Source organism: Ceratotherium simum, chromosome 3 (genome assembly GCF_057802395.1).
Source record: "Ceratotherium simum simum isolate JZ-2026a chromosome 3, ASM5780239v1, whole genome shotgun sequence".
NCBI lineage: Eukaryota > Metazoa > Chordata > Mammalia > Perissodactyla > Rhinocerotidae > Ceratotherium > Ceratotherium simum.
Window position 1 is genome coordinate 96,869,979 of NC_141902.1, and position 25,566 is coordinate 96,895,544.

Below are 25,566 nucleotides of genomic sequence, written 5' to 3' on the forward strand. Positions count from 1 at the left end.
GTCTTAGAGCCAAACAGGCTTGTGTTCAAGTCCCAGTTTCTCCACTTTCTAGTTGTGTACACTTAGAGAAGTTACTTAACCTTCTAAGCATCAATTTCTTCTTCTGTAAAATAATACCAATAATTATTGTTACTTCACAGTGAGGACAGAGGGTGTTAAAAAAAATTAATTGTTTGACCCCAAAAGCACAGGCAACAAAAGAAAAATAGATAAATTGGACTATGTCAAAATTTAAATCTTCCGTGCATCAATGGACACAATCAACAGAGTGAAAGGGAAACTCACAGAATGGGAGAAAATATTTGCAAATCATATATCTGGTAAAGGATTAAGATGAAGAATATATAAAGAACTACAACTCAACAACAAAAAAACCAAACAACCTAATTGAAAAATGGACAAAGGACACATTAAAAGATACACAGCATCACTAATCATTAGGGAAATGCAAATCAAAATGAGATACCACCTCACACCCATTAGAATGGCTACTATCAAAAAAAAACAGAAAATAGTAAGTGTTGGTGAGGATGTGGAGAAATTGGAACCCTTGCGCACTGCTGGTGGGAATGTAAAATGGTACTGCCACTACAGCAAACAGTATGGCAGTTCCTCAAAAAATTAAAAATAGAACTATCATATGATCCAGCAATTCCAATTCTGGATATATATACCCCAAAAGAATGAAAAGCAGACACTTGAACAGATATTTGTACACCCATGTTCATAGCAGCATTATTCACACTAGCCAAAAGGTGGGAGCAACTCAAGTGGCCATTGACAGGTGAATGGATAGACAAGATATGATCAGTGAAATATTATTCAGCCTTAAAAAGGATGTAAATTCTGACACGTTACAATATGGATGAACCTTAAGGACATTATGCTAAGTGAAATAACCCAATTACAAAAGGACTGTACGATTCCACTTATATGAGGTACTTAGAGTAGTCAAGTTCATAAAGACAGAAAGTAGAATGGTGGTTGCCAGGGGCTGGGGGAGGGAGGAGTGGGGAGTTATTATTTCATAAACACAGAGTTTCAGTTTTGCAAGAAAAAGAGTTCTGGAGATGGATAGTGGTGATGGTTGCACAATAATGTGTCCTTCATGCCACTGAACTGTACACCTAAAAGTGGTTAGGATGGTAAATTTCATGTTATATGTATTTATCACAATAAAAAATAATAATAATACTAAATAAATCATTTAAAGGTTAGGCACAATGCCTGGTGAATGGTAAACTCTCAATAGATGAGATTTACCCTCAACAGCAGCCCTGTAAGGTAAAGACCACTTCCCCATTTCAGAGTTGAGGAACCAGAGGCTCTGAGAGGTTAGATGAATGTCCAAGGTCACCAAAAGTCTGTAGCAAAGCTGGACATAAGCCAGGCATCCTGTTGCCAAGCCCTGGGCTCTCTCATCTCTGCCCTGCTGCCTGTGCCCATTGCCCTTGGTGCCTATGCCTCTCTGCTGCTCCCAACCCTGCCTGCCCTCTATGACCTGGCTGCCTCATCTGAGCAGCTGGGACCCTGACTCCCTCACTCTCATGGCTCTCACCCTCTGTGGCCTCTGTGTGTGCGCCCCATCCCTCCAGCCAGGACCCGAGCTCCTCAAGGCCAGGGGCCGCAGCATCGGCCCCACACCCTGCCCCCTGACCCACTGCTCTCTCACTCACCATCATACTCAAGAGCAGCAAGAGGCACTGATAAACTAACAGAGACCCCTTTCTTTTCTCGTAGTGTCCAGAGATTTAGACGAAATGTCTACCTTTGGTAAGAAGTTTGCTTTTCTCCAGTGTGCTTCTCCTTAGCGCTCCACAACTGAAAGGGGCTGGGTCTGAATCCCACCACCCAGGGTGTCTGTTGATCTTCCCCTCTATTCCACCCCTGCTCTGTTTCCACTGGGAGTCTCGGAGTCTGTTAGTTAAGAGCAGAGGCTTTAAGTCCTAGCACCTCCACTTAGTAGCTCCGCCACGGGGGGCGTTCCTTCCCTTTCCTAAGCCTGTTTCCTCGTCTGTGAATTGGAGAGGGGAATCATACTGAGTGCAGAGAGCTGTGCAACCGCTAAGTGCAGCTGTATACATCACGGCTTCGCAAACCCACCTGACACATATGAAGGATTAAATAAATAGGTTCCTGAAAGTGATCTCACCTATGCCCATGGCTTCAACTCCCAAGTCTAGCTCCAAACTGGATCTCATTTACCAGCCATTATCAGCCCTAAATCTCTAACTGCCTCCTGAGCATCTCCACCTGGACATCCCACAGGCACGTCAATATCATGATGTCCCACACTGAGGTCATTCTCTTCCCTCCCAAGCCCATTCCTCCTCTCCTCTCCTCTACACTGGTGGTGGGGATACCATCGCTCAGTCTTCCAATCTAAAAACACTCTAGCCACCCTAGACTCTCCCCTCTCTCTTACCCCAGAGCTAATCGGCCAACAGATATTGTTGATTCTTCCCAAGTGTTGCCTCTTCTTCCTTATTTTCTCCCCATGTTTACTGTTTGGGTCTGGCCCTCACCATCTGTTTCCTTCCTCTTACATACTTCAGGCCCCACCCACTCCATCCTGTCCTCCTCAGTGCAATCAAAGTGCATTTAAAAAAAAATAAAGTCTGAACCTGTTCCTTCTATAGCTACAGACTTCTCCTGGCTCCTTACTATCCACAGAATGAAATGCACACTCTTTAGAATCCTGTTTAAAGCCCTTTACAGTGTAACCCCAATGCCTTCCCAAACTCCATCCTCAACACTCTCACCCAGTAGAGTAGTCTGTAGAACCTACCACTCTCCTTCCATGACAGGTCCCTTCGTCACTCCATAACTTTGAACTTTGTGTCCCCCCTGCCTGGAATGACCTTCCTCAAATTACTTGCCTGGAAATAACTAACTGATTTGATACTTCTTGCTTTACATGACCTTCCCGTCTGTATCCCTGTATTCCCATAGTACTTACCACTCTGTTTGCAATTATTTCAATGTCAGTCTCCCTAGCGAGACCCCGAGCTTCTGGAGAGCAGGAGTGTGTACTATGGACTGGCTTATCTCTGAATGCTCAGTGCCTAGCTCCAGACAGTCATGTGGTGGGTACCCACTAGACACAAGGATGAAGGACTCCCTTGCATCTGCTAGCAGGAAGCCTGGGTCTATATTATCCTGCCCCAGAGCTTACAACCCAGCGGCAAGAACTTCCCTAAGCTAACGCCTCTGATGTCTAGGAGTTTGTCAATGGACCTGTGCTACAGACATTTGTTTCTAGACACTTGGATTAGGTTCTTGGAAATTCAGGTTCAAACCCAGCCAGCAACGTCTCCATTTTCATCCATTTCTTGTTCCAATTTGAGTACTGAAGGAGTAAGCCTGGGAGGAAGAAGTGGGATGTTACCTGTGGGTCTGGATGTCGGCTAACAATGATGGGGACTGGACCGGGGTTACAGTGACTCAGGATCGCGTAGACTTCATTGAGTGTCATGCAGTGTACGGGGGAATCATTGATTTCCACAATCTCATCACCACACCTGCAACAGCATCAACAGGACACCATCAGCAAGCTAATCAACATGGCATTTGGACGGTTGCTTCCCTAGCGGCCCACTCCTGGCTGGGCTGTTTGATGTGACCTGAAAATCACACCACTAAGTAGACCTCCTTAGCCGCCTGGCTGAAACTCAGAACAGGGCAGACCAAAGCAGGGCACCATTTACTCCCTCGCTGTGCGACCACAAAGAGAGAGATATTTCATACCCAGAGTGGCTCAACATTAACAAAAGTTTGTAACTTTCTTCCTCCCTTTCCCATTTAACTACACTCAATCAAGATTGAGGGCGTAGTTTAACCAATTTAACAATCAACCATAATTTAGCAATCACATGCTCTCTTTGGGCCTCAGTTCCCATATGTAGAATGGTTAGGAGGAAGGATGGACAGTATGTGCTAAAAGGTAAAGAAGAAATAACTGGGTGGGGGAGCAGTTGAGCTTCTTGCAGAAAGAAAGAAGGAGAGAAGGCGATGGAGTTCATTCTTGTTGGGCAGGTAGTGAGTTACTGCAACCTAAACAGAAAAAAAATGAAATAGAAAAGACAGGGTTGCATTGACACATGGAGAATTTGTACAATCCAACTCCCTTGTGTCATAGATGGGGAAACTGAGGGAGAGAGGGTGAAAGTAGCTCCTCAGTAAGACCTAGCTTAGGGATCAAAAAACTTTTTCTGGAAAGGGCCAAATAGTAAATGTTTTAGGCTTTGCAGGCCATACCATCTCTGTTACAACTACTTGACTTGGATGTTGCAGCATGAAAACAGCAGCCATAGACAATATGTAAACAAATGAGCATGGCTCTGTTTCAATAAAACTTTATTTAAAAAAAAAAAGGTGGCAAGCCCCAGTTTGCTGACCCCAGGACCAGCTGGTTATTAGGTCCAGGATTGGAACTCAAGACTTCTGATGCTAATTTCACTATTCCTACTGCTGTGGTCTGCTGCCTCCTGCTACATTTCTGCTGACTTGGTCCCCCTCCACCTTTGCTATAAAAGTACACATTTCCATTGATGTAACTGAAGACCACAGTTTCAGTTAGGTTTCCTCAGCCAAGGAAAGAGGAGGCTTCCAGAACAATCCCTACCTAGCTGCAGGTCTAAGAGGGAGGACTCTCTGTCTGAAGGATTAGGACTAAGGCAATCACTCTAACTCTGCAATTATGTCCTGGGTAACAGCACAGCGGCTCAGCAAGTCAGCTGTCACTCTCCTCTATATGACAGCAGCAAACCCATCTCTAATTCAGAAGTTCCACCAAGATACCATCCTAAGCAGGACTTGCCCTTGTATATACTGCAACTAGAGGAAAACCTTTAAAAATATGGCAAAATTCTTCTGATTTAGCAAAACCCAAACCCAGTGGGAGAAGACATACACGAAGATATGCTATACGAGAGAGATACTACACGAGAGAGGATATACCATATATGAATGATGGACTGTGTATAAAGCATTGTGACAAGTTAAACTGGGATAAAATGTTGTTACAAATTCAGATCACTTATTGAAAAGAAAATTTAAATTTGTACTTCTCTTAGAAGTTATTTGTAAAGAAATGTATCTGGAGTGCCTGAAAATATTTTGTTTATGCCACCAACAAATTGAGTTAATACTTCTGATTTGCTCAGTAAGCTTCTTTTTCCATATAGAGTACACAGGTAAACCTCATCAAAGCTCCTAGTTATGTCACTATAAATTCCAAATTACTTACATCTGAATTAAAGTGTGTTTACTTCACGTTTTCCATTTCAGACTGGTGTTCTCTGAGATGCCGCCTCTGAAACTGCAGTGTGCGCACACACGCCGGGGATCTTGTGACAATGCAGGTTCTGACTCAGCATTCTGGGGAGGGGCCTGAGAGTCTGCATTTCTAACAAACTCCCAAGCGGTTTCCATGCCGCTGGTCCAGGGACCACACTTTGAGGAACAAGGCTCTAAGCTGTGCCTGGATCAATCTAAATATCTCATCTCCAAGTCAGTCTCCTGACATTCTAAGGAATTCCACCCTCTGCTGTAAACCGGGGTCTTTTCAGAAACAGAAATAAGGACATACCGGAGTCGTCCATCCAGATGCGCCACGGATCCTGGAGAGAGGGTGTGCACGAAAATGCCGGAGATGCACTGGAAATAGGGGACGCTACACAGGCCAATTCCCAGACCAACGCCAGCCTCTGGAAGGCAGGTAGGATGGGAGTTGGGGGGGGGTGGAGCTTGTGACTGAGCTTTCCCAGCTGCGTGCTAGTCTATTAGGAGCCCAAACAGTGTCATGGGTCAGTCGTGGTCTCTGAATTATTATGGCATTCATTACCCCCATGTACGTGAAGCAACCACTGTGTGTAGGCACTGTTCTAGGGTCAGCAACAGGGACCAAGGCAGACAAGGGATGAGTTTAGGCGGGGAAAGACCAGGAAGGAAAGAAAGAAGTAAGGAGGGAGGAAGGAAGGAAGGAAGATGTCAGAGAGTGATAAGTATTATGCAGAGAATTAATGGGGAATACGCTAGAAAGCAACAGGATAGCCACTTCAGGCCTCAGAGAGGGCAACATTTAGGCTAAAATATGAATGACAAGAAAAAATTAGGGATGTGGAGTGGGGCAGAGCGTTCCCAGAAGAGGAAAGAGCTAATGCAAAGGCGAGAAGACGCATGTCATGTTGCAGGACCAGAAAGGAGGCCAGTGTGGCCGGAACATAGCCGGTCGTGGTCATAGGAAGAGTGGTATGAGATGATGTAGGGGAGGGAGGCAAGGACCAGCTTAAATGGGCTTTGTCAATAAGAGTGGATCAACGAAAGGATGCTATTCTATACTGAGAAGGAATGCCACAGGAGAGTTTTGAACAGGAAGTGACATGATCTAATTTCTATTTTTACAAGTATGACTGACTGCTGTGAAGAGCAACAACTATGACGGTCAAGAATGGAAACAAGGAGACCAATTATGAGACTACTATTGAGCCAGACAATGGTGGCTTGGACATTCAAGGGATAAGTTCAAGAGGAGAAAGACTAGGAAGGAAAGAAGGAAGGAAGGAAGGAAGAGACATGGGGGGAGGAAGAGGGGTAGGAGGAAGAAGGGAAGGAAGGAAGATGGGGAGAGTTAGATATACATACAATATATTTTGAAGATAGACTTACTGATGGATTAAATATGGGCATTTAATAAACAAAAATAAAAATAACTCAGAGATTTTTTGGCTGGAGCAACTGGGTGGATGCTGATATAGTTTACCAAAACAGGAAGGCTATGGAGGACCAGAATGACGACCAGATGTTCAGTTTTGCCCATGTCACACTCGAGATGCTTATGAGGTACCCAAGTGGATATGTGAAGTAGATAGTTGGATAGACGAATCTGGAACCCAGGGGAGAAGGCAGGATGGAAGTTAAATATTTGGAATAAGCAGCATCAAGGTGGTGTTAAGGCCACGGGCCTGGATGGATGCCCCAGAGTGTGTGGGAGAGCAGGGGCCGGGGCTCACCAGCACTGAAAGGACTGGAAAACCAGGAGCAGCCAGTAAGGAGGAGTAGACAGAGTGGCCAGGGAGGAGGAGAAGACCCTCTCAGGGCTCTCCTCCCGCACTTATGATTTACCAAGCACGTTCCTGAATGTGTTCACCTTCTGAGGCTGGTCCTGCTGACAGTCCCACGAGGGACGCCACGGGCAACTGTGGGCAGCTCTGTTTTATGAATGAGGAACTGGGGCTATGACATGGTCCACAAAGGTCAGACCAGAGCCAAGGTTTTTTGACCAGAACTAGAGTCCCTAAGCCCAGTGGGCATCTGAACACTGGGGTACTTACTTAAAATGTAGACCCCTGGGCCTTCCCCCTAACACTGTTGAAGCAAAGTCTCTGGGGTAGAAATTAAGAAGCAATGTTATATAAGACAATCAAACAAGAACCCTCCTTGAGGCATGTCTGATGCCAGTGGTCAGAGGAAACAGCACTCCCAGGCCAGCACTCTGCCCACTGGACCGTGGAGCGCGGCAGGGAGAGGAAGAGAGCCGTGTCTTCCTCGTGGTCCATGCCTGCTCAGTAGACTCACAGCGGGAGCCCTGGATAAAGCTGTTGGCGCCGGGCCTGCACAGACCTGCGTGCACCCAGGACCTGTGCCAGGCGCCAGGCCAGACTTAGAGGCTGGGAGCCGGGTGAGCCCTCCAGGGGCATGCAGTGTGGCAGAGCCGAGACATGTGTGAGACCAAGCCCCAGGCAAGGAATTAATTATACACCCTCTTCACCCACTTCTACGATATATGTCCATCCCGTCCACTCCTCTCCATCTCCACTACTCCCATTCTCTCTGACCCAATGACTGCAGCTGGTTCCCAAGCCTCTGCATTTGTCATGCCTCAGGCCATTCTCTCCACAGAAACCTAGGAGATATTTTTTAAAGCATAAGCTGACCACATCACTCCCCTGCTTGGAAATCTCTAAAGGACTTTGAATTGTAATTAGAAGAGAATCTAGCCACAGAGTCTGTCTCTCTGTCTCTGCCAGGGACTCCACCATCACTTCTCGCCCTGCCCACCTCACTCCTCCACACTGGCCTCCCCTCTCTTCCAAGAATCGGTCCTGCTGCCGGAGCCCAGCTCTGTGCCTAGCTGCCTCCTCATCACCCTCCTCGTCTCGGTGCAGCTGCACTTTGGCGGGGAGGGCCTGCCGAGCCCTCTGGAGTTAGCAGTCTACCCAGGGTGCAAAGTGAATGGATGTCAGTCCCCAAATGTCCGAGTTTGAAAGGTCCTCAACTCTCCTGCCACAGCAAGCAAAATGCGTCTCAGAGCGGGGAAGTGACCTGCCCAAGATCTCAGCATATTAGCTGTAGACCTCAACTCCTGGGCCATTGACTCTGTGCATGTGTGTGTGTGTATCTGGTTTTGTGTGTGATTTGTGTTTGCTTTGTCTTGCTTTATTTTACCCACTGCACCAGAACACAGTGATGGGATTTGGATGGTCTGTCCTGAGCTTCTGTAAACAAACAGAGCACCAGACCTTGCTGCTAAGCAATAGCCATAAAATCTGTTCATAGACAGCACCCTGCCCTGTCCCTGGACTGATTCTACATAAGGAAAGTCTGGGAGGCTCAGCAGTGGGAGGCCCAGGCGGGAGGGTGGAGGAGGATGGCGGAACCTTCCAGAATGCAGCACTCCTACCTTTCTTCAGAGACACCTCCACCATGATTCTGTAGTTGGCGGTGCTGGCAGGAGCCACAGGGCTTTCCAGGAGGAAGGAGCTGCTGTCCTTGGTGACACAGGTGCTGGAGCTCAGGGAGCGGCTCAGCGGGGGAGAGAGGGGGCTGCTCAGGGATGGGGGCACCGTCAGGCGGGTTCTCACTGTGAGCGTGAGAAGCCCCTTTTTGGCTTGCTGGAAAGAAAGAGAGAGCTAAAGCATTCCGCAGCGATTCAGGGTGAGGTGGAGAACACTGGCCTCTGTGAATAACAGAAGTAGGGTAGTTTTTAAGGAAATACAGCTCTGTGTGTGTGTGTGTGTGTGTGTGTGTGTGTGTGTATGAGAGAGAGAGAGAGGGTGATATGTAAATGTGTGTATACATAAATATGACACACATCTGTAGGTATGTATACAGGTATGACATATACATATGCCACATCTGTATATACACATATATATGCTAGATAGAGTCTTGAACTAACTAGATGGAGACTCAAAAATATCTTTTAGTGATTGTTTTAAAAACCTAAAACAGATTTGTAAATATATCAATATAAATACATAGAATGTTTTAAAACAGTTCTATAAATCTTAAATAATTGAAACATCCCCCTACAACAGTTCTGATTACACTATTATTTTCTGAGTCAGGTCTTTTTTCAACACTGTGCCAAGATCAGCATCAGTGGGTGCCCCATGTAAAGGATCCCATATTTTGAATGTGTGGGTTTGAACGAAGGAGAGTGATGCTGGGAGCTTAGTTCCTCTGCCTGAAGGCCCAGCGTTGGGCCATCTATTGATAACAAATGGTCACCTTGAACTTCTGCAAAGCATCCTGATGCGTTAGTCCAGCCATCGATTCACCATTGAGTTCCAGAATTTCATCACCTGTTGGGAGAGGGAGAAACTGCAGCTAAGAAGAGTGTTCCCAGTCAGGGGCATTATCTTGACCTTGAACTCTAGTCTCCCCCACCTGCCCAGCAATTCTCATTCAGTGCTCTCCCCCTGAGAGGCAGGCAGGGCAGCAGTGATGGGCCTGCTCCGGCCCCTCTTGTCTTCCAGGATGGGATCCAGGGTTCTCAGCCAGGCACACAAGGCCTTGCCTGATCTGGTCCCTGCCCACCTCTTGGTTTCCCATCCTTCTTGCTGCCTCCCTGATCCTCACATCGTTCGCTCCCATGGGCCGTTTCCTGATGCAACACAACCTGCCTTCCCACGTGGTCTGTGCGGTTGAATGCTTATTTCTGTGCCACTTTCTCAACTAGAATGGACTTCTCCTACCTTCCTCACCCACCCCTTCTGAATCCTTCAGTCCCTGCTGCCTTCATTCCCTTTGTACTCTCATGGCACCTCATATCTATACCATGACCACACTCATCACCCTGCGTGGTAATCAATGACCTAGGAAAGTCTCCCCACTCCAGGCTGGCAGCTCCCTGGGGACAGGGGCTCTGTCTTATTAGATGCTACATCCCCAGAGCCAATTCTGGGTGAGGCCTACAAAGCGCTCGGTAAATGTGGGTTGGAGGTGGGGTTTTCAGAATGCAAGTAGGCCCCATCTTACAGAAGAGGAGAGTGAGCTCAGAGAAGTACAAAGTCACACGCTAAAGAGAATTAGGACTCAGATCTTTTAACTCCAAGTCGTTTCTTCACAACACTCTACACCTAATGGAATAATTTTTTCTGTGTCCAGAAATCCATTTTTACACAGATGGAAACCACTTTCTCCCTTTCATCCAATTTACTCAACACAAACAAGGCGCCTTTCTCTGTATTGGACACCTTGCTGGGCAATTCGGATGCAAACACTGCTTTTTACATAGACTTCTGGCCTGATTGTTATTGGTGAGGTCTGCCGTCACCTAATTATGGTTCCATTGTAGATAATCCATCCCTTTTCTCTGGTTGTTTTTGAGATTTTTTTTTCTTTGTCTTTGATAGTCTGAAGTTCCACTATGATATGCTAGGTGCTTCCTCACACTGAAGTTTCATGCCTCAAAACAGTTCTGGAAAATTCTTAGCCACTATCAGATTGCCTATTACTTCTCTTTCACTCTATTCTTTCCTTCTAGAATTCCTATTACATGTATTTTGGACCTTCTCAAACTACTCTCCACGTTTCTCTAATGCGCATCTTTTTCTTCTCTATTGTTCTGTGTGGCCTACTGGATAATTTCCAGCTCACTAATTTTCCTTACAGCTGCATTTAATCTGCTGTTTAACCCAGCCACTGAGTTTTTTATTTCAATGACTGTTTTTTTTTAATTTCTAAAAGTTATTTTTCTCACATCCACCTATTTTTTTCATTGTCTTCTTTCTTTATTGTTTAGATTCTCTCTTTTATCTTTTTAAAGATCTTTTTAAACATAGTAATTCTATTCTCTCTTTTAGACTGTTCTGTAATCTTAAGTTTTTGAGGGCTAACACCACTGTCTGTTATTTCTGCTAGCTCTCCTTAATAGTGGATATATCCTGGTATAGTATGAAATCTTTATTTTGAACTCATTTTTAAGGGAAGTTTGTTTTTCTGTGGGATTCCCACACCCCAAGTTGCTACCAAATCGTTTTTGCTTTATTTGCACTGGGCCTCCCAAGGGTGTCACTGGTCCACAACCAGTTTTCACACTCGTTTCTCAGCTTGGGGATCCCTGTACTCTATAGGCACTATACATGTGACCTGGACACTCAGACGTGACACAGGCTTGGGTCTGAATTTTCTTGTGGGAGATGTTTTTTCCCACCTGAGAGCCATGGACAAAGTTAAGCTTCCTCGTTGCTTCCCTGGGGCCTGCTGGCTTCTCCTGAGGGGCAGCTCTGTAGTATCAAGGTTGTATGCAGATTCTCAGAGTTTCCATGGACTCAAGGCCATGCCTCCTGCCCCTGTGTGGGCGTTAAAATCCTAGCCCCTAGCCCTTGGGCCCTAAAGTAGCAGCTCTCTGGGCCATCACACCATCAACTCCTGGGTTTGCCACACTTAGATGTAGAGTTGTTCCTTCTTCTCCAGTAGCTGGGCATTTCCATTTCTTTCTTCGGAGTTCAGATGAGCTATCTTATCTGACATGTCTATGTGCTGAAAATAAAAATGGAGGCGGAGCGGGGAGAGTATTCAAATCAGCTTAATCTGTTAGGTTCCTAAAACTAGAGTGAAAAATGAAAGGTTCAGTCCTGTCCTTGGGAGATTCCAAGTTGAGAAATTTTAAAAGTAACCAAAATATGACTAAGTATGTGCTAAAAGAAGGCTATATAAGGAACATGCTCCAGAAATATCCGTTCATAATTCCATGGGATGCTGGACTTCCCTTCAAATCACTAGAATGTCCATCCCAACAGGGCCAAGTAGCCTATCTCTGGGCTCTTCAGAGTGTCCTTAGCCTTGTTTGGCCATATCTGGTGGAAGATGATTAATCTCAGTTTTGCCAAATAAACCTTACACAATCATTTCTTGGAAGAGGAGTACAAATAAAACCTTGATCTGTGCACCAAAATTTTGTTGCAGTTGACGTAACCCCCACGAACTCAAGGGCAGATTCTAAAAGTCTGCTTTTGAAAGAAGTTACAAAAGGCAATTTGATCAATTACTTGAGGCTAGAATCAAGGACTGTAGACTAACTGAATGTCATCTTCACTGAATTTTTACTATTGCTATTAACTAAAGGAGACAAATACCCAGAAAACACTAAGGGAGCTTGGCTTGGGCAGGCTCGCATTCAAGAAAGAAAACAAAACACAATACTCTCCTTTCTTGCCATCTCCACTCCTCCCCTGCCTTCTATTCAAACACAGAAAAGTACACGAGACGACAAAATAAACAATGGCACATTCTCCAGATTCTGACCCCACTTGCCTTGCTGTCTCTCACGGACTCCTCTTCTTTACCTGCCTCTTGATTGAGCTCTTCTCCTGGAGAGCCTCAGCCCTCTTCTCCCTCCTCTCTTCCCCGCCTTCTTCATCCACTCTATAACTTCAGCTATTTTCCACATGTTTGTGACCCTAAAATCTACATTCAACCCTTACTCCCTGCCTGAGCTGGTGCCCAAATGTTCATTTGCCTTCTGGACAGCTCCACCTAGTGGTCACCTGGATACCTCAACCTCCACTCTGCTGTTCAAACCTAAATACCCTCATTTGCCTTCCTTTTCCTTCTCCTCCTCTGCCTCTGGCTCTGTGTAGTACATCATCTTTCTCTAGTTTGCTAAGACCAGAAACTTTCAAGCTTTCTCTGACCTGCCCCTCATTTGCCACCTCCACGGAGGTCGTGACTTCTGCCATCAGCACCTTTCTCCTCCCAGGGTGACTGCCTCCGGGCAGACCCTGAAGACCTGGAGCCTGCTCTCACAACAGCTTCTTCACTGGTTTTCCTGCTTCTGGAGTCTTGCCAGCCCACTTCCTCCTACGCTCTGCTTCCTGAATCACCAAAAAACCTTGGTCGTAGCTGGTCTCTCCCAATCATAAAAGCCTTCAAAGGCTCCCCACTGTCCACACAATAAAATCCATACGCATAATGCTGCTTGGCAAACTTTCTCCAGAAAAAGCCAGATGGTGCATACTTTGAGCTTTCTCAGGCCATGTGCTCTGTTTCACAACACTGCCATTGTAGCACAAAAGCAGCCATAGACAATAGGTAAATGAATGCGCATGGCTGTGTCCCAAGGGAGCTTTTCTATGGACACTGAAATTTGAATCTCATTTAATTTTCACATGCCACAAAATAATCAAAATTTCTTTAGATCTCTTTAACTACATGGGAACATAAAGCCATTTGTCCGTAAGCCATATAAAAAGACGCGGTGGGCCACACTTGGCTGTGATCTGCCATCCCCGCCTGAACTAGCTGGGTCACTGGAGGTGTTGAGGATCCCAGCATGGCCACCGAAGCTAGCCTGACAGAGGAGAGTGGGAATGCTGTGAAATCGCTTCTCCTTAAACGTCCACGTGGCACCCAGCGTCTGGCCGGCAGTGGCTTCCCTCGGACCATGACTGCCTGCCCCTGACTTCTGCCTCCTAGTTGAAACTTGGAGATCCCCTCAGACCAAGCCTATTGCTCAATAACCCAAACAGGACTTGGGGTGGAGTTGGGGTGGGGAGAAAAGCCGGCCCCTCCAGGATAAGAAGACAAAGGGCATTCGAGGCAGCTCTGCTCCCGGGCCCTCACTCTCAGGACGGGCAGGGGCTGCCTTCCTGCAAAGAGGTGAAAGAGTGAGCGGAGGGAGACAGGTGGGCAGAAGGGGAGAATGGCAGCTGGGCGGACCATGAGCTCTTCAAAATAGGGGTCATGTCTGATAATTCTCTATATTCCTAGAGGCTAGAATGCAGTTGGCTCACGGAGAATGTGTTTATCCAGCTCATTAGAAGCACTGGTTTCCCTATGGTTGTGGGTTAGGGAGGGCAGAGAGAATGAAGAAAAGGGAATATCAATGGATGCCAGGGTGGGGGATCAGAATTCGCCACCTCAAAATATGTCTCTTTACCTTGATTATTTTCAAGAACAAAAGACTCTGAAAGAAACTTTGACTTCCCGCCCCCCCCAACTGCCTAAAAGAATTTAAGATAGAAGGCCTGTCCCCAGGACAGGCCATCACCATAGACAACTCTGGGTATGGATAGACTGGGAGGGTCCTTGCTAAGCCCATTCTTATCAAAGTTCTGTTTACCAAACATTTACATTTATAGGGGAAATCTCCATTTGTAAAGGTATCTCCCTCTCTGTACCTTATCTCTAGAAACTCTTATCAGTGCGGAAGGCAAGGACTTAAATCTGCATAATAGCCTTACCCTTGTTTACTGTGCTTTGCTGGTAATCTCCCATAGCTGACTCCCCCCACCCCAACATCCTCCTTTGTCTTTAGCTGAAGATAGTGTTTAAGATGAGAACCTCCGCCATTTTGGCGAGTTGCTCAGTTTTTCCTTGGTTTCTCCCATGTATACATGTTATTAAACTTTGATTTTCTCCTGCTGACCTGCCCTTTTAATTATTTGACCAGCCATAAGAACCTTAAGGGAAGGGGCAGGGGGGATTCTCCCTCTTCCCCTACACCAGCAACCGAGAGGGGACCTTGAAAAGAAAGGAGAAGACAACAGTGAGACTGGAAGAGGGCAGAGGCAGACACACGCAGCCAACATGCCAGTCACGATGGAGCCATTGGGGAGATGTGCCCCACGCCTTCCAACCCCAGAATCCATGCAAGCCGAACTCTGAAGACTCTAGACAAATTCAGCTTTCCCAATATCTCCTACAACCTAGTGATCCTGCTTCTGGTTCCTCAAACACGATCTGGTAAGGGCTGGAAATCTACCTTCTTGTAGCCTTCCATCGGCTGCTGCTGCTCCCCCTGCAAAGATGGTTTTGACGTAAATTCCAATGGGGCCGTAAATGCTGTCCTTTCCCCCAACGATGCTGAAGCCCAGGCCCTGGGGAAAGAGAGGAGAGGTGGGATTTAGGAGTGTTCCCTGTTGTTCACTGGGCTGACGTTTCTCGAGGGCCTGCCCAGCCCGGAACAAAGGACTCAGGGAGGAGAGAGCAACCTTTGGTCTCACGGGTCTCAGGACTAAACAAAGGAATGAGAGAAGCTGTGACCTTAAGGCCAAATGGCCGTGTAGTGTCTGGAGCTTTCGCACGAGCCTGGTGCTCCCCACACGGAGGGACTCTGTAGAGACACCAGCATCTTGCCTCTGCCCCTCTAGCTGGCAGTTCTGGGCACATCACTTCCTGTCTCTAAGCCTCAATTTACCCCCTGAAAATGATGCTGATATCACCTAACTCACAGGGTTGTGTTTGAAAATTCAATAAGATACCTAGCAACAACTGAAACATCAACTACAATAATAAAGCAGCAGCTTACAAGGGAAGAAGCATCCCTTCTCCTAAAGAGGGCAGTTCACTCCCTTCTGTTCTGCACCCCCCCACCCCTTCTCACTGACATCACTGCAATCCCTCACCCGCCCCCTCTCGCGCGCCGGGAGCCGACAAGCACGCTCTGCGAGCTCCCGGCACTGACAGGCGGCTCTGGGAAGAGAAGCTCAGGGGCTCAGCAGGTAGTCCCAGCTGCAGGAGCGGCCAGGAGGCAGCAGAGACAAGGCCAGAGGCAGAGGAAGCCAGTGAAAGGTGTGAGTGAGGCCTACAGCAGGAAGACAGAGGAGGGAGGGTGCGGCCTCGCCTGCAGACCTTCCGGGGAGTTAGGAGAACGACCTGGGCCGACCCGGGGAGCAGCGAAGGAAACACACACACTGCTTGCTTCATTTGTCACTGACGAAGGAGCTCCCTGCTTCCGGAGGAGGCTTAGCCAGGTCTCAGGGAGCGCCTTCCTAGACTGTGAGCTCCCTGAAGGCAGTGCACGAGTCTCATTCGTCGGTGTCTGGCCCCTGGCAGGTGCTCAGGAAGTGCGTGTTGCGCAGGGGAAGGACGCGTGACAGTTGGAGGCCGGTCTTCGGGTCCAACTTGCGAGCGTGCCAGGTAGGGGTGAGGAGCTTGGCTCCCGGCACACTCGCCGGAGTGACGGCCGCCATCGTAACAGCACCGCTGCTCGTGCGCAGTTTGTCTCAGGCCCGCAGCTGCGCAGCGCTAACCGGGCGCATCACCCTGCACCACAGAGACGGCAGGCCTGGCGGTGCCCCGGGTGGCTGGGGACCAGGTGAGCATGCGCCAGGCAGGGAAGCCATGTGCACAAGGAGCAATTCTAAGCTCCTGGCGAAGTGCGTGTGTCCCAGGGTGGGAGAGAAAGACAGTGACGAGAAGTACCACAGAGGGAGGAGCAGCTTTGGGGCTCCTCTGTGGGCCCCGAGCTTTGTCCTGGCTGAAATAACTGTTCTAGATGCATCTCTCACCCGCCCTGGCGAGGCAGCATGGTGGGTGGTTAAGAACAAGCTCCAGGGCGGCGGCCTGGTGGCGCAAGCGGTTAAGTGCTGGTGCTCGACGACCGCCGGTGCTCCGCTTCCTTGGCCTGGAGTTCGCAGGTTCGGATCCCGGCCGTGCACCGCTTATCAAGCCATGCTGTGGCAGCGTCCCATATGAAGTAGAGGAAGATGGTATAAAGTAGAGGAAGATGGCCACAGAGGTTAGCTAAGGGCCAGTCTTCCTCAGCAAAAAAGAGGAGGATCAGCATCGGATGTTAGCTCTGGGCTGCTCTCCCTCACAAAAAAAAAAGAACAAGCTCCAGGGGTCAGGAAGTCTTGGGCCATTGTCTTAGTTCGGCTGCTCACTAACCAAGTGACCCAGGCCCTCAGCCTCCCCGTCTGCCGTGTGAGGGAGATAAGAGTAGGGTTGTGAGGATGAAAGGAGCTGTCCTTGCAAAGCCTTTAGCACGATGCCTGGGTTTGGGTGGCTGGTTTTGTTCTTTGATTTGATTTTGACTCTACCTCAAGCACTTATGGATCCTTCTAGCTCTGCTTCTTCCTCCTCCTCCTGAATCAGCCCTGGCCTCACTCCTCCCTGTCACCTCTGTTAACAAGGAGGTCTCAGGTGCGTGGGTTGTACCAGGTGGAGTGGGAGGCCTGCCTTATCTCTGGACCCATCACTCCTGCTCTGTACTTCAGGCCTCCCACACCAAACAACTCATCTCATTCCATCCCTGGGCCCCTCTAGGCCAACTCAATCTGCCCAGTGACACATTGGCCATAAAGCATATTTCTTGAACATATATTTTTATACACACCAAGATAACTTAAACCATTTTTGGTCATCTTTGCATGAGTTTTGGTGCCCTTTTCCATTTTACCTTTTTTTGAGCATTGCAGACAATTTGAAAGTCAATTATTTTTAAAATACTTCTACCTAAATTCAAGAGGGGGAAAAGCATTGTGATTTACTCATCAGAAAGAGGGGCTGTTTGGAGAAAAGTCAGCACTGGAGACAGTGACTCTCCTGTGATTAGAGGACCAGTAATCTCAGCATGTCTCACTTCTGTCTTCTCTTTTGCCTCTCTACTGAGCTCTCAGGAGACAGAAGGAAGGAGAGACAGAGAGAGAGAGAGAGGACTCCGGATGTGTGGTGGGGCTCTCCACTGGAAAGACCTTAAGCAGCAATTGGATCTCCCCCTCACACCGCACACCAGAATTACACTAGATGAATAAAAACACCCCACCCTTTCACGCCTTAAGTGTCAGAGTTACTTGGGCTGGTCTGAGAACTTGGTAGCAACTGCCCGTGTTCCAAGAGTTCTCTTAGTGTGCGTCTCAACTCCATACACCGGGTGGCAGGTTCTGTAAGAAGTGCAAAGAAACATTTGGGATGCCCCCCTGCCACTGCTTCTGTTCCCCTTTTTGATATTTCTCAATTGTGGGGCAGAAATTAGTATAATGCCTCATCATCTAGAGAGAGCTAGAGTTAGTTCTTACTCCTCGGGTGGCTCCAATGGTTAGCAAAAATCATTACACACCTTTCAATCACCCGCAGGTAGCGGGTAGTATATGTTTTAATACTTATACAAGACTCCATGCTTTATTCTGCCAACACTCGTAAGGTGGGTGCGAGGTCAGGATCCAGAAATCTATTTGTTATGGACTGAATGTGTGTGTCTTCCCAAAATCGCTATGTTAAACCCAACCCCCAAGGCGATGGTATGTGGAGGTGGGGCCTCTGGGAGGTGATGAGGTCATGAGGGTGGAGCCCCGTGAATGGGATCAGTGCCCTGGTAACAGGGACCCAAGGGAGCTCCCTCACCCCTTCCCTCGTGTGCAGACACAGAGAGAAGGCACCATCTATGAACCAAGAAATGAGTTCTCAACAGACACTGAATCTCCCAGGGCCTTAATCTTGAACTTCCCAGCCTTCAGACTGTGAGAAATAAATGTTTGTTGTTTAAGCCACCTAGTCTGTGGTATTTATGTTGTAGCAGCCTCAACTAAGAAACAACTGAAATGATTTGAATTTAACCATCAGGTAAAACTAACTTCTGGACAATATCACGCTGGGAACAAATGGGGGAACAATTACCCCACTGTGACCTGTGTGGAGCAGCCAGACTGGCCCTCCCTCTGCTTCCACAAGTGCATCCTAATCCTCATATTTTGAGCCAGAATCACCACTCTCATCTCCATCCTTCCCTTGACATGATAGCTTCTCAGAAACTGGTGTTCTTCCAGTAGTTTCTGCCGGCCACGGCACTTGCTTACCTTGGCCTGGCCCTTCATCAGCACGATGTTGGAGATGACGGAAGCCTGGAGGCCCCCCGAGGGCTGTGCAAGCTGAGCCGTGCTCAGTGACCGCATTGGTCTCACTGCGCCCTGCAAGGAGGAGCAGGGGCGGGGAGAGGAGTCAGCGGGGTGGCCCCCCCGGGAGGACCCACATCCCGTCTGCTGAGGGCCCAGCACAATGCCTGGAGTGTGGCTGACGGGCTGGGGATGGAAGGCTGGCAGGGACAGGCTGTTCTTGGTACCCCAAGAGCCAGCTTTGATGAGCCCCTCTCCCTGCAGACCAGTGGCTAGAGGCTTGCTGAGGCTCGTCAAGGCAGGAGTTCCAGGGCACTGTCACAGACCACGCCGCCCCAGGACAGTCAGTCCATAACCGTAGTCTCAAGCAGAGGTTGGGAAGCCAACTGCCAAGAATTCCCTCGACAGAAGTCAAGACACATTTATGGAGACCCCTCTTTGTGCCAGGCACGGGGTTGTGGATGAGGGGGAGGAACCCAAAGATTTAAAAACTCAGAACGTAAATTCCAGGCATGGCAGACAGGTAGGAGAAGCAGAGTGTGCCACATAGACATGCGCTCTGTGTGTGCTGCAGGACGCTGCCCTGGTGACGGACAGTACAGCTCAGAATAGGTTAGATCTTCAACTTTGGAGCCCCACAGCCTGGGTTCTTCTCCTGGCTCTGCCAGTTATCAGCTGGTGACCTTGGGGAAGTGACTTAACCCCTCTGTGCCTCAGTTTCCTCCTCTGTAAAATCATCTGTCACTTTGGAAGCCGTCTTTTTCTAACACTGGAACACCAACGCTTCCCATTTGCCAATGAAACATTTAATAACTCAAGGAAGGGAAGGGAAGGCAGACATGAAATTCTCAAGTGTCTACTATGTCCCATGCAGGAGAATCAAACATCACGGACTCTGGAGCCCACCTCGGAGAGCCCACGGTCTGCTGGGGAGATGAAACACTGACATGAATAAGGACACCAACGAGCCACGTTGGGTGACAGCTGTAAGGGACAGATGGACGCATTATGATGGGCATGAGGAAAGTGTCAGGTTCATGCAGTTGGAGGAGTCAAGAGGGCTTCCAGCAGGAGTGTTAGGAGGGTTTTGAAGGATGGGGTTGGGTTTCCAGAGACAGAGCTGAGAAAGGGAGCTACAAGCGCTACAGACAGAGGGTGCTGTGGGATCACGAATGGCAGCATGAGGCACTTGGCGGGCATTGTGCATGGCTGGGGCTCAGGGCAACAACAGGAGGAGATGTAAAGACAGGCTGCAGTGACACGTGCAGGGCCAGTGTGCTTCCTATCTGCTTAGCTCCCAGTCTGCCAGCTGCTGACCCAGACTGGGAAGGGCATGGACTGGGCAACTTGGTTCAAATGCTGGTCTCTTAGGTTTCAAGATGTATGAACTCAGACAGCTACTCACCTTGCCAAGCCTCAGTTTCCCCACTGTAAAATGGGGCTAGTCTTACATTCCTTTCCAAGTTTGTCTTAAGGCTTAGAGGCAGTGTGTGTAAGGTAAGTCACCATATCACAGGGGTTAAAAGCGTGGAGTTTGGAGTCCTGAAGATCCAGCTGCCAGTCCCAGTGCTATCTCCTATTGGCAATGTGAACTCGTGTGCGCTCCTCAACTGGCCCAAGCCCCGGTCCCCTCGTGTGCCTCTTAGGGTCATTGTGCATGAAGGAATGTGATGACACAGAGGAATCCACGTGAAGATTTAGTTCAGGGTCTGCACCGTGGGATGTCCTCTGCACGGCAGATCCTAATGGCATCGAAGTGGCAGCAGTTGCAAGTGCCTGGCACACGAGGGCACGCAATGGGAGACATTCCTGATGTGGTTCTTTGCCTAGAGATGCCCATCCCCACTAAGCTAGCCCCCGTCCTCTGTAGTTTTGTGGACATAAAACCACAAGGAAGGCCTCTTCAGCCACTGCTGAGTCTGGACCCCTCCCACCTCTCCGTCTTCTCCGGGTCCCCTCCCTTCCTTCTTACCACAGCCTTTCCCGCGGGACAGTCCAGCTGTTGAGAGAGAGACTTCCTGTTGCTACAGAGGGAATGCAGCTGCCGGTCTGTGGAGGCTGCAGATTTCTGGGTCAGTAGAGAATCAATCTCTCCTGCACTGTAGGGATTAACACCTAGACCAGGAGAGGAAACAAGGAAGAAATCATTTGTGATCTCAAAAAGCAAAGCTCAACTGAGAACAATCTCAGCTGCTGCCCACTGCCAGTCATCATTAGCCAGGAACCTGAGTGAACACGAACCCCTTAGTGCGCAGGGCCAGGGGCATGACGGGGAAGGAAGAAATGGGCAACATTCTCATTATCTCTGCACCTGCTTTCTGCACCGCAGGGTGCAGACGGAACCCTCATTTCCATTTCACCTCAGGCCAACTCGACAAGCATTGACAGTCGAGCAGTATGCTGGGCTCTCGGGAAACCACAGCGCCGTGTCCACTCCAGTCCCTGCCGTCAGGGAGGTTTCAGGCCCAATGGAGGAGGAGGAGGAAAGCACAAAGGATGCCCAGGACAGTTAGAACCAGAGAAGAGATTGGGCAGGAACCTGGGGGATCTGCCCCAGCAGCATCCAGCCTCCCAAAAGGATCTGACTGCCTCTCACATGCACACACACTCATGCACAGGCGCGTGCACACCCTAACACTGCAGGCAGATGCAACTCTCGAATCTTTGGGGATCTAAGAAAATGCAAAGCAATCAGCTTCCTCTCCTTTTTGGGAACCCCCCACTTCCTTTCCTCCAACCAGGAGCTCCACCCTGCAGCATCCAGCTGGAGAAGCCTCATCCTCTAGAGCAGTGCTTCCCAATGGAAATACTACGTAAGCCACCGGTGTCGTTTACAATTTTCTAGTAGCCACATTAAAAAAGTCAAAAGAAACAGGGGAGATTAATTTTAATAATACTTTTTTTTATAAAAAGTGGGGCAGAATTCAGAATTCGCCCAGATCAGATCTACTCGATCCACATCTATACTGGTGGGGTCTGTATGTTTATCAGGCGCCCCAGGTGATGTGGCCAGCCCATCAGTCCTCTGAGGAGCCCTGATGGAGTTCAACTCTACTTTATCAGTGAGGAAACCAACCCCCTGTTCGTTTCCTCTCTGCTGCAGCAGTGTGAGGTGACCTGCAGTCTGAAGGAGGGCAGCTGTGCAGGGTTTGGGTTCAGAGGGAACAAGAACAAGTAAATAGGTGGCCAACATGGAGAGGCTCACAGAGCAGAACCACCTGGGTGCCACGGGCAGGCACGGGGGAGCAGCCCAGGCCCCTCCAGCTCCGCTTCTGCCCTCACCGACCTGGGCAGTCCTGGGGCTCCTTCCCGCTCCGCCCACGAGCTTGGATCAGCACGGACGCGGGCCCAGAGTCAGGACAGGGCAGGCTCTCCAAAGCCGAAGGGGTCTGAGCTCTCGCCTGCTCTTCCTGAAAATTACTCGTGGATGCGCTCCAGCCGCAAGGAAATATATCAAAGCATCATCTCGAGTGCGGGGAAGTTGAAACTGGTTCAACAGCATCGAGTGAGTTCATTGAAATGTGGTTATAAAAGCCAAAATAATTTTTGAAAGGGAAACTATACTGTGATGATTACATAATAACAATAATATGAGTTTATAATGTAAGATTAAGTTGAATTATGAAATGGAAAAAACAAATGGGAAAAGGGACTAGAGATGAATAACGGAGTCTTTCATAAAGGGGGCAGTTTGGAAAATACAGTCTTAACTATTTAATTAATTAATTAAACCTAATTGATTGATTTAACTTAAAGGAAACCAGCAGTGGAGATGAAAATTGAATAAACCTTTCAAATCACTGCAAAAATTAAACACACACAGGCATACAGCAAGAGGCAGGAAACGAATGACAAGAAACCATAAAAACAAAGTATAAAAAGAATATGAGTAAAAGCAGATATTACTTAGAATACTAATGTCAGTGATTTGAGCTTCCTCCTTTAAAAATATTGTCAAATTTGTTTTCACGATCTAACTGCACATCATTTGCAGGAGATAAACAAAATAAACAGAAGGAGTGAAATTTAAAAATGGGCAGACACTGATTATCAATAAGAGATGCTGGAATCAGCTAGCCATTTAGAAAAAAAAAATCTATCTAGATCCTTGCTTCATATCAAACACCAAAAATAAATGACAGATATAGAAGTGTGAAAAAAAAAGGGCAAATCATTTAAAAACTAAAAGAAAATATTGCCAAGTATTTAATAGTTCTCTGGATATGGAAGAAACTTTAACATTAGAAAGGAAAAAATCAATAGATTTTATTATATAAAGATAAGAACATCTTCAAGAAAAAAATTAAAAGACAAATGACAAACTGAATGACAGCCAAATATTAATTATATTAATATTAATACATATTAATTTAACCAAGAGACTTTTTATAAATTAATGATAATGCAATGACCATCCCAATAGGAATATAGGTGAACTCACAGGAAAGAGAATACATAAATGAAGGCATATTAAACTGCACTTATATGGAGAGGTACTCTTTCCACTTTACAGGCAAATACACCAGTCAGAATTTTGACAACAAACAAAAGATACACTTAGCTAGGATTTCTATAAGCCTGGATGAAGCAGCCATTTACAAAGGGGTCAATAGAGTTAAAGGAAATAACAAGGCCTATTGAGGTACTCAGGAATTGGCAAGATCTGGAAGCTGTACCATCCCAGGCCTGAAGGGACAAGGGGAGGAAATGCATTACCAGAGCCCAGTGAGTGCTGGGACCATGGAAGGAGGCCACGCCGACATGATTTATAGTCACAAAGGGACACAGCGACCGCCAGAGCTGCAGCACCGAGGCAGAAGGAACAGAGGAAGAAACACCCCAGCAGCTCTCTCTTCCACCCTCCCGTCTCCTGTGGATCCTCTCGCTGACTGAACTCAACCAGAAATCGGAGAGCCAGGGTGCTGGGGTGCCGTCTGACAGGGCCAGTGCCGAGAGTGCAGGCAGGGCTGGCCGTGGGTGTGCAGCCCGTGAAGTACACAGAGCCCAAACTTCGAAGGCCCTCGGCTAGGAGCTGTCACCGTTTGGAAATTCCTAATTTTCGAGCAGGGGTCCCACATTTTCCTTTTACACTAATCCCCACAAGTTGTCTAGCTGGTCCTAGGTGCAAAGCAGGGCAGAAAAAAGCAAAGAATGAGTTGAGGAGAGGGGAATAGAGGAAAAACTTGCCTAGCAAATTTTTTTAAATTATAATCAAGTAAAATAGACAGAGAAAGACAAATACCGTATGATTTCACTTATATGTGGAATCTAAAAAACAAATGAACAAACAGAACAAAACAAAACAAAGCAAAACCAAGTTCATAGATGCAGAGAACAGATGGGTGGTTGCCAGAGGGGAGGGGGTTTGAGGGGTGGGTGAAATGAGTGAAGGTGAGATACAAACTTCCAGTTATAAAATAAATGAGTCCTGGAGATGTAATGCACAGCATGGAGACTATAGTCAATAACATTGTGTTGCAGATTTGAAAGTTGCTAAGAGAGTAAAACTTAGATGTTCTCATCACAAGAAAAAACATGTGTAACTTTATACAGTGACAAATGATTACTGGACTTATTGTGATCACTTCACAATGTACACAAATAGCGAATCATGATGTACACCTGAAACTAGCATAATGTTGTATGTTATAGCTTATAACCAATTATAGCTCAGTTTAAAAAAACAATAAAATTATAATCCAGTGTGAGCTATGATTGAAGAAACAGGTATACACATACGCTATTGGAGGAATAGCTACTAAAACTGGGCAGCACAGTTCAAGGTCTAAGGTATATCTACCTTTTGAAACTCCATTTCTAGGAAATTATGCTAAAAGAAGAAAGAGGTAAAAATTTATGATAAAAAAGCAAATAGTGGTCTAAAAATATGAAATGATTGATTTAATGATGGGACATCTTACAACAGAATAATATAAGGCTTAGAGAGTTTAAGGGACTTGCTGAAGGTCACACAGATGGTTAGTTCTGGAAGCAGGATCTAAATCCACTGCCTTGGCTCCCAAATGTGAGCTCTTAACATACACCATCCACTGCCTTTTATATTTCCCCTAAGAAGGTCGTCACCAACTTGAATAAAATTTCAGGTACAACCTCAGCAACATTGATCATGTTAGTGAAACGCTGAGAATAACTATCTAATAACAGGGAGTTGGATAACTAGATTATGTACATTCATTTAACAAAATACTACGTATCCACTAAAAATGGTGTTTACAAAACAATTTCCAATTACGTGAGATAAAGATGTATGGATGTGTGTGTGTGTGTCTTCTATAGGCATATATAGGAGGGAAATAATTGAAAATGTTAACATAGATTGTCTCTAATATTAGGATTTAGTGTGGTTTTAATTTCTTCATGCTTTTCTGCTTCTTCCAATTTTCTTCACTTAGTATTAGTGCTATTCTATTTGCATCAACCAAGAACCCTGAAATTTTTCAGCTTCGACTTCTGTCCTATTATAGACGAGGTGACAGAGGCCCTCGGAGGAAGAAGTGGCCTTCCAAAGACCAAGCAGCGTGTCAGAAGACCGAGCAGGAGGGAAGCCCTTGTCTTCTATCCTCTATGGCGAGTCTTCCCAACACGGCACTGGAAGTGCAGCTAGAGGAGGAGTGGACTAAACCACAGAGAGCTCTACTGGCACATGCGGAGGCCCTCGCACTGGCCAGGACACGCACAGGCGGTGAAGGATGCTCTCAGAGAG

At 47.3% G+C, this 25,566-nt stretch overlaps 1 protein-coding gene across 7 annotated transcripts in view; it reads right to left on the reverse strand.

Moving 5' to 3' along the window:
- Nucleotides 1-25,566, reverse strand: part of IL16 (interleukin 16) — a 111,339-nt gene that overhangs the window by 21,661 nt on the left and 64,112 nt on the right. For 5 of the 7 annotated variants that reach the window (XM_087429037.1, XM_087429036.1, XM_004432002.3 and 2 more), the window contains exons 4-10: nucleotides 20,815-20,957; nucleotides 18,807-18,917; nucleotides 14,993-15,107; nucleotides 9,514-9,587; nucleotides 8,684-8,894; nucleotides 5,591-5,708; nucleotides 3,389-3,521 (exon numbers count right to left, since the gene is read on the reverse strand). In XM_087429037.1, the coding sequence (XP_087285163.1) occupies nucleotides 3,389-3,521; nucleotides 5,591-5,708; nucleotides 8,684-8,894; nucleotides 9,514-9,587; nucleotides 14,993-15,107; nucleotides 18,807-18,917; nucleotides 20,815-20,957 (905 nt within the window). Of the gene's footprint in view, nucleotides 1-2,425; nucleotides 2,508-3,388; nucleotides 3,522-5,590; nucleotides 5,709-8,683; nucleotides 8,895-9,513; nucleotides 9,588-14,992; nucleotides 15,108-18,806; nucleotides 18,918-20,814; nucleotides 20,958-25,566 lie in introns of those variants that run through there. The other 2 variants (XM_087429038.1, XM_087429041.1) reach the window with 2 other exon arrangements.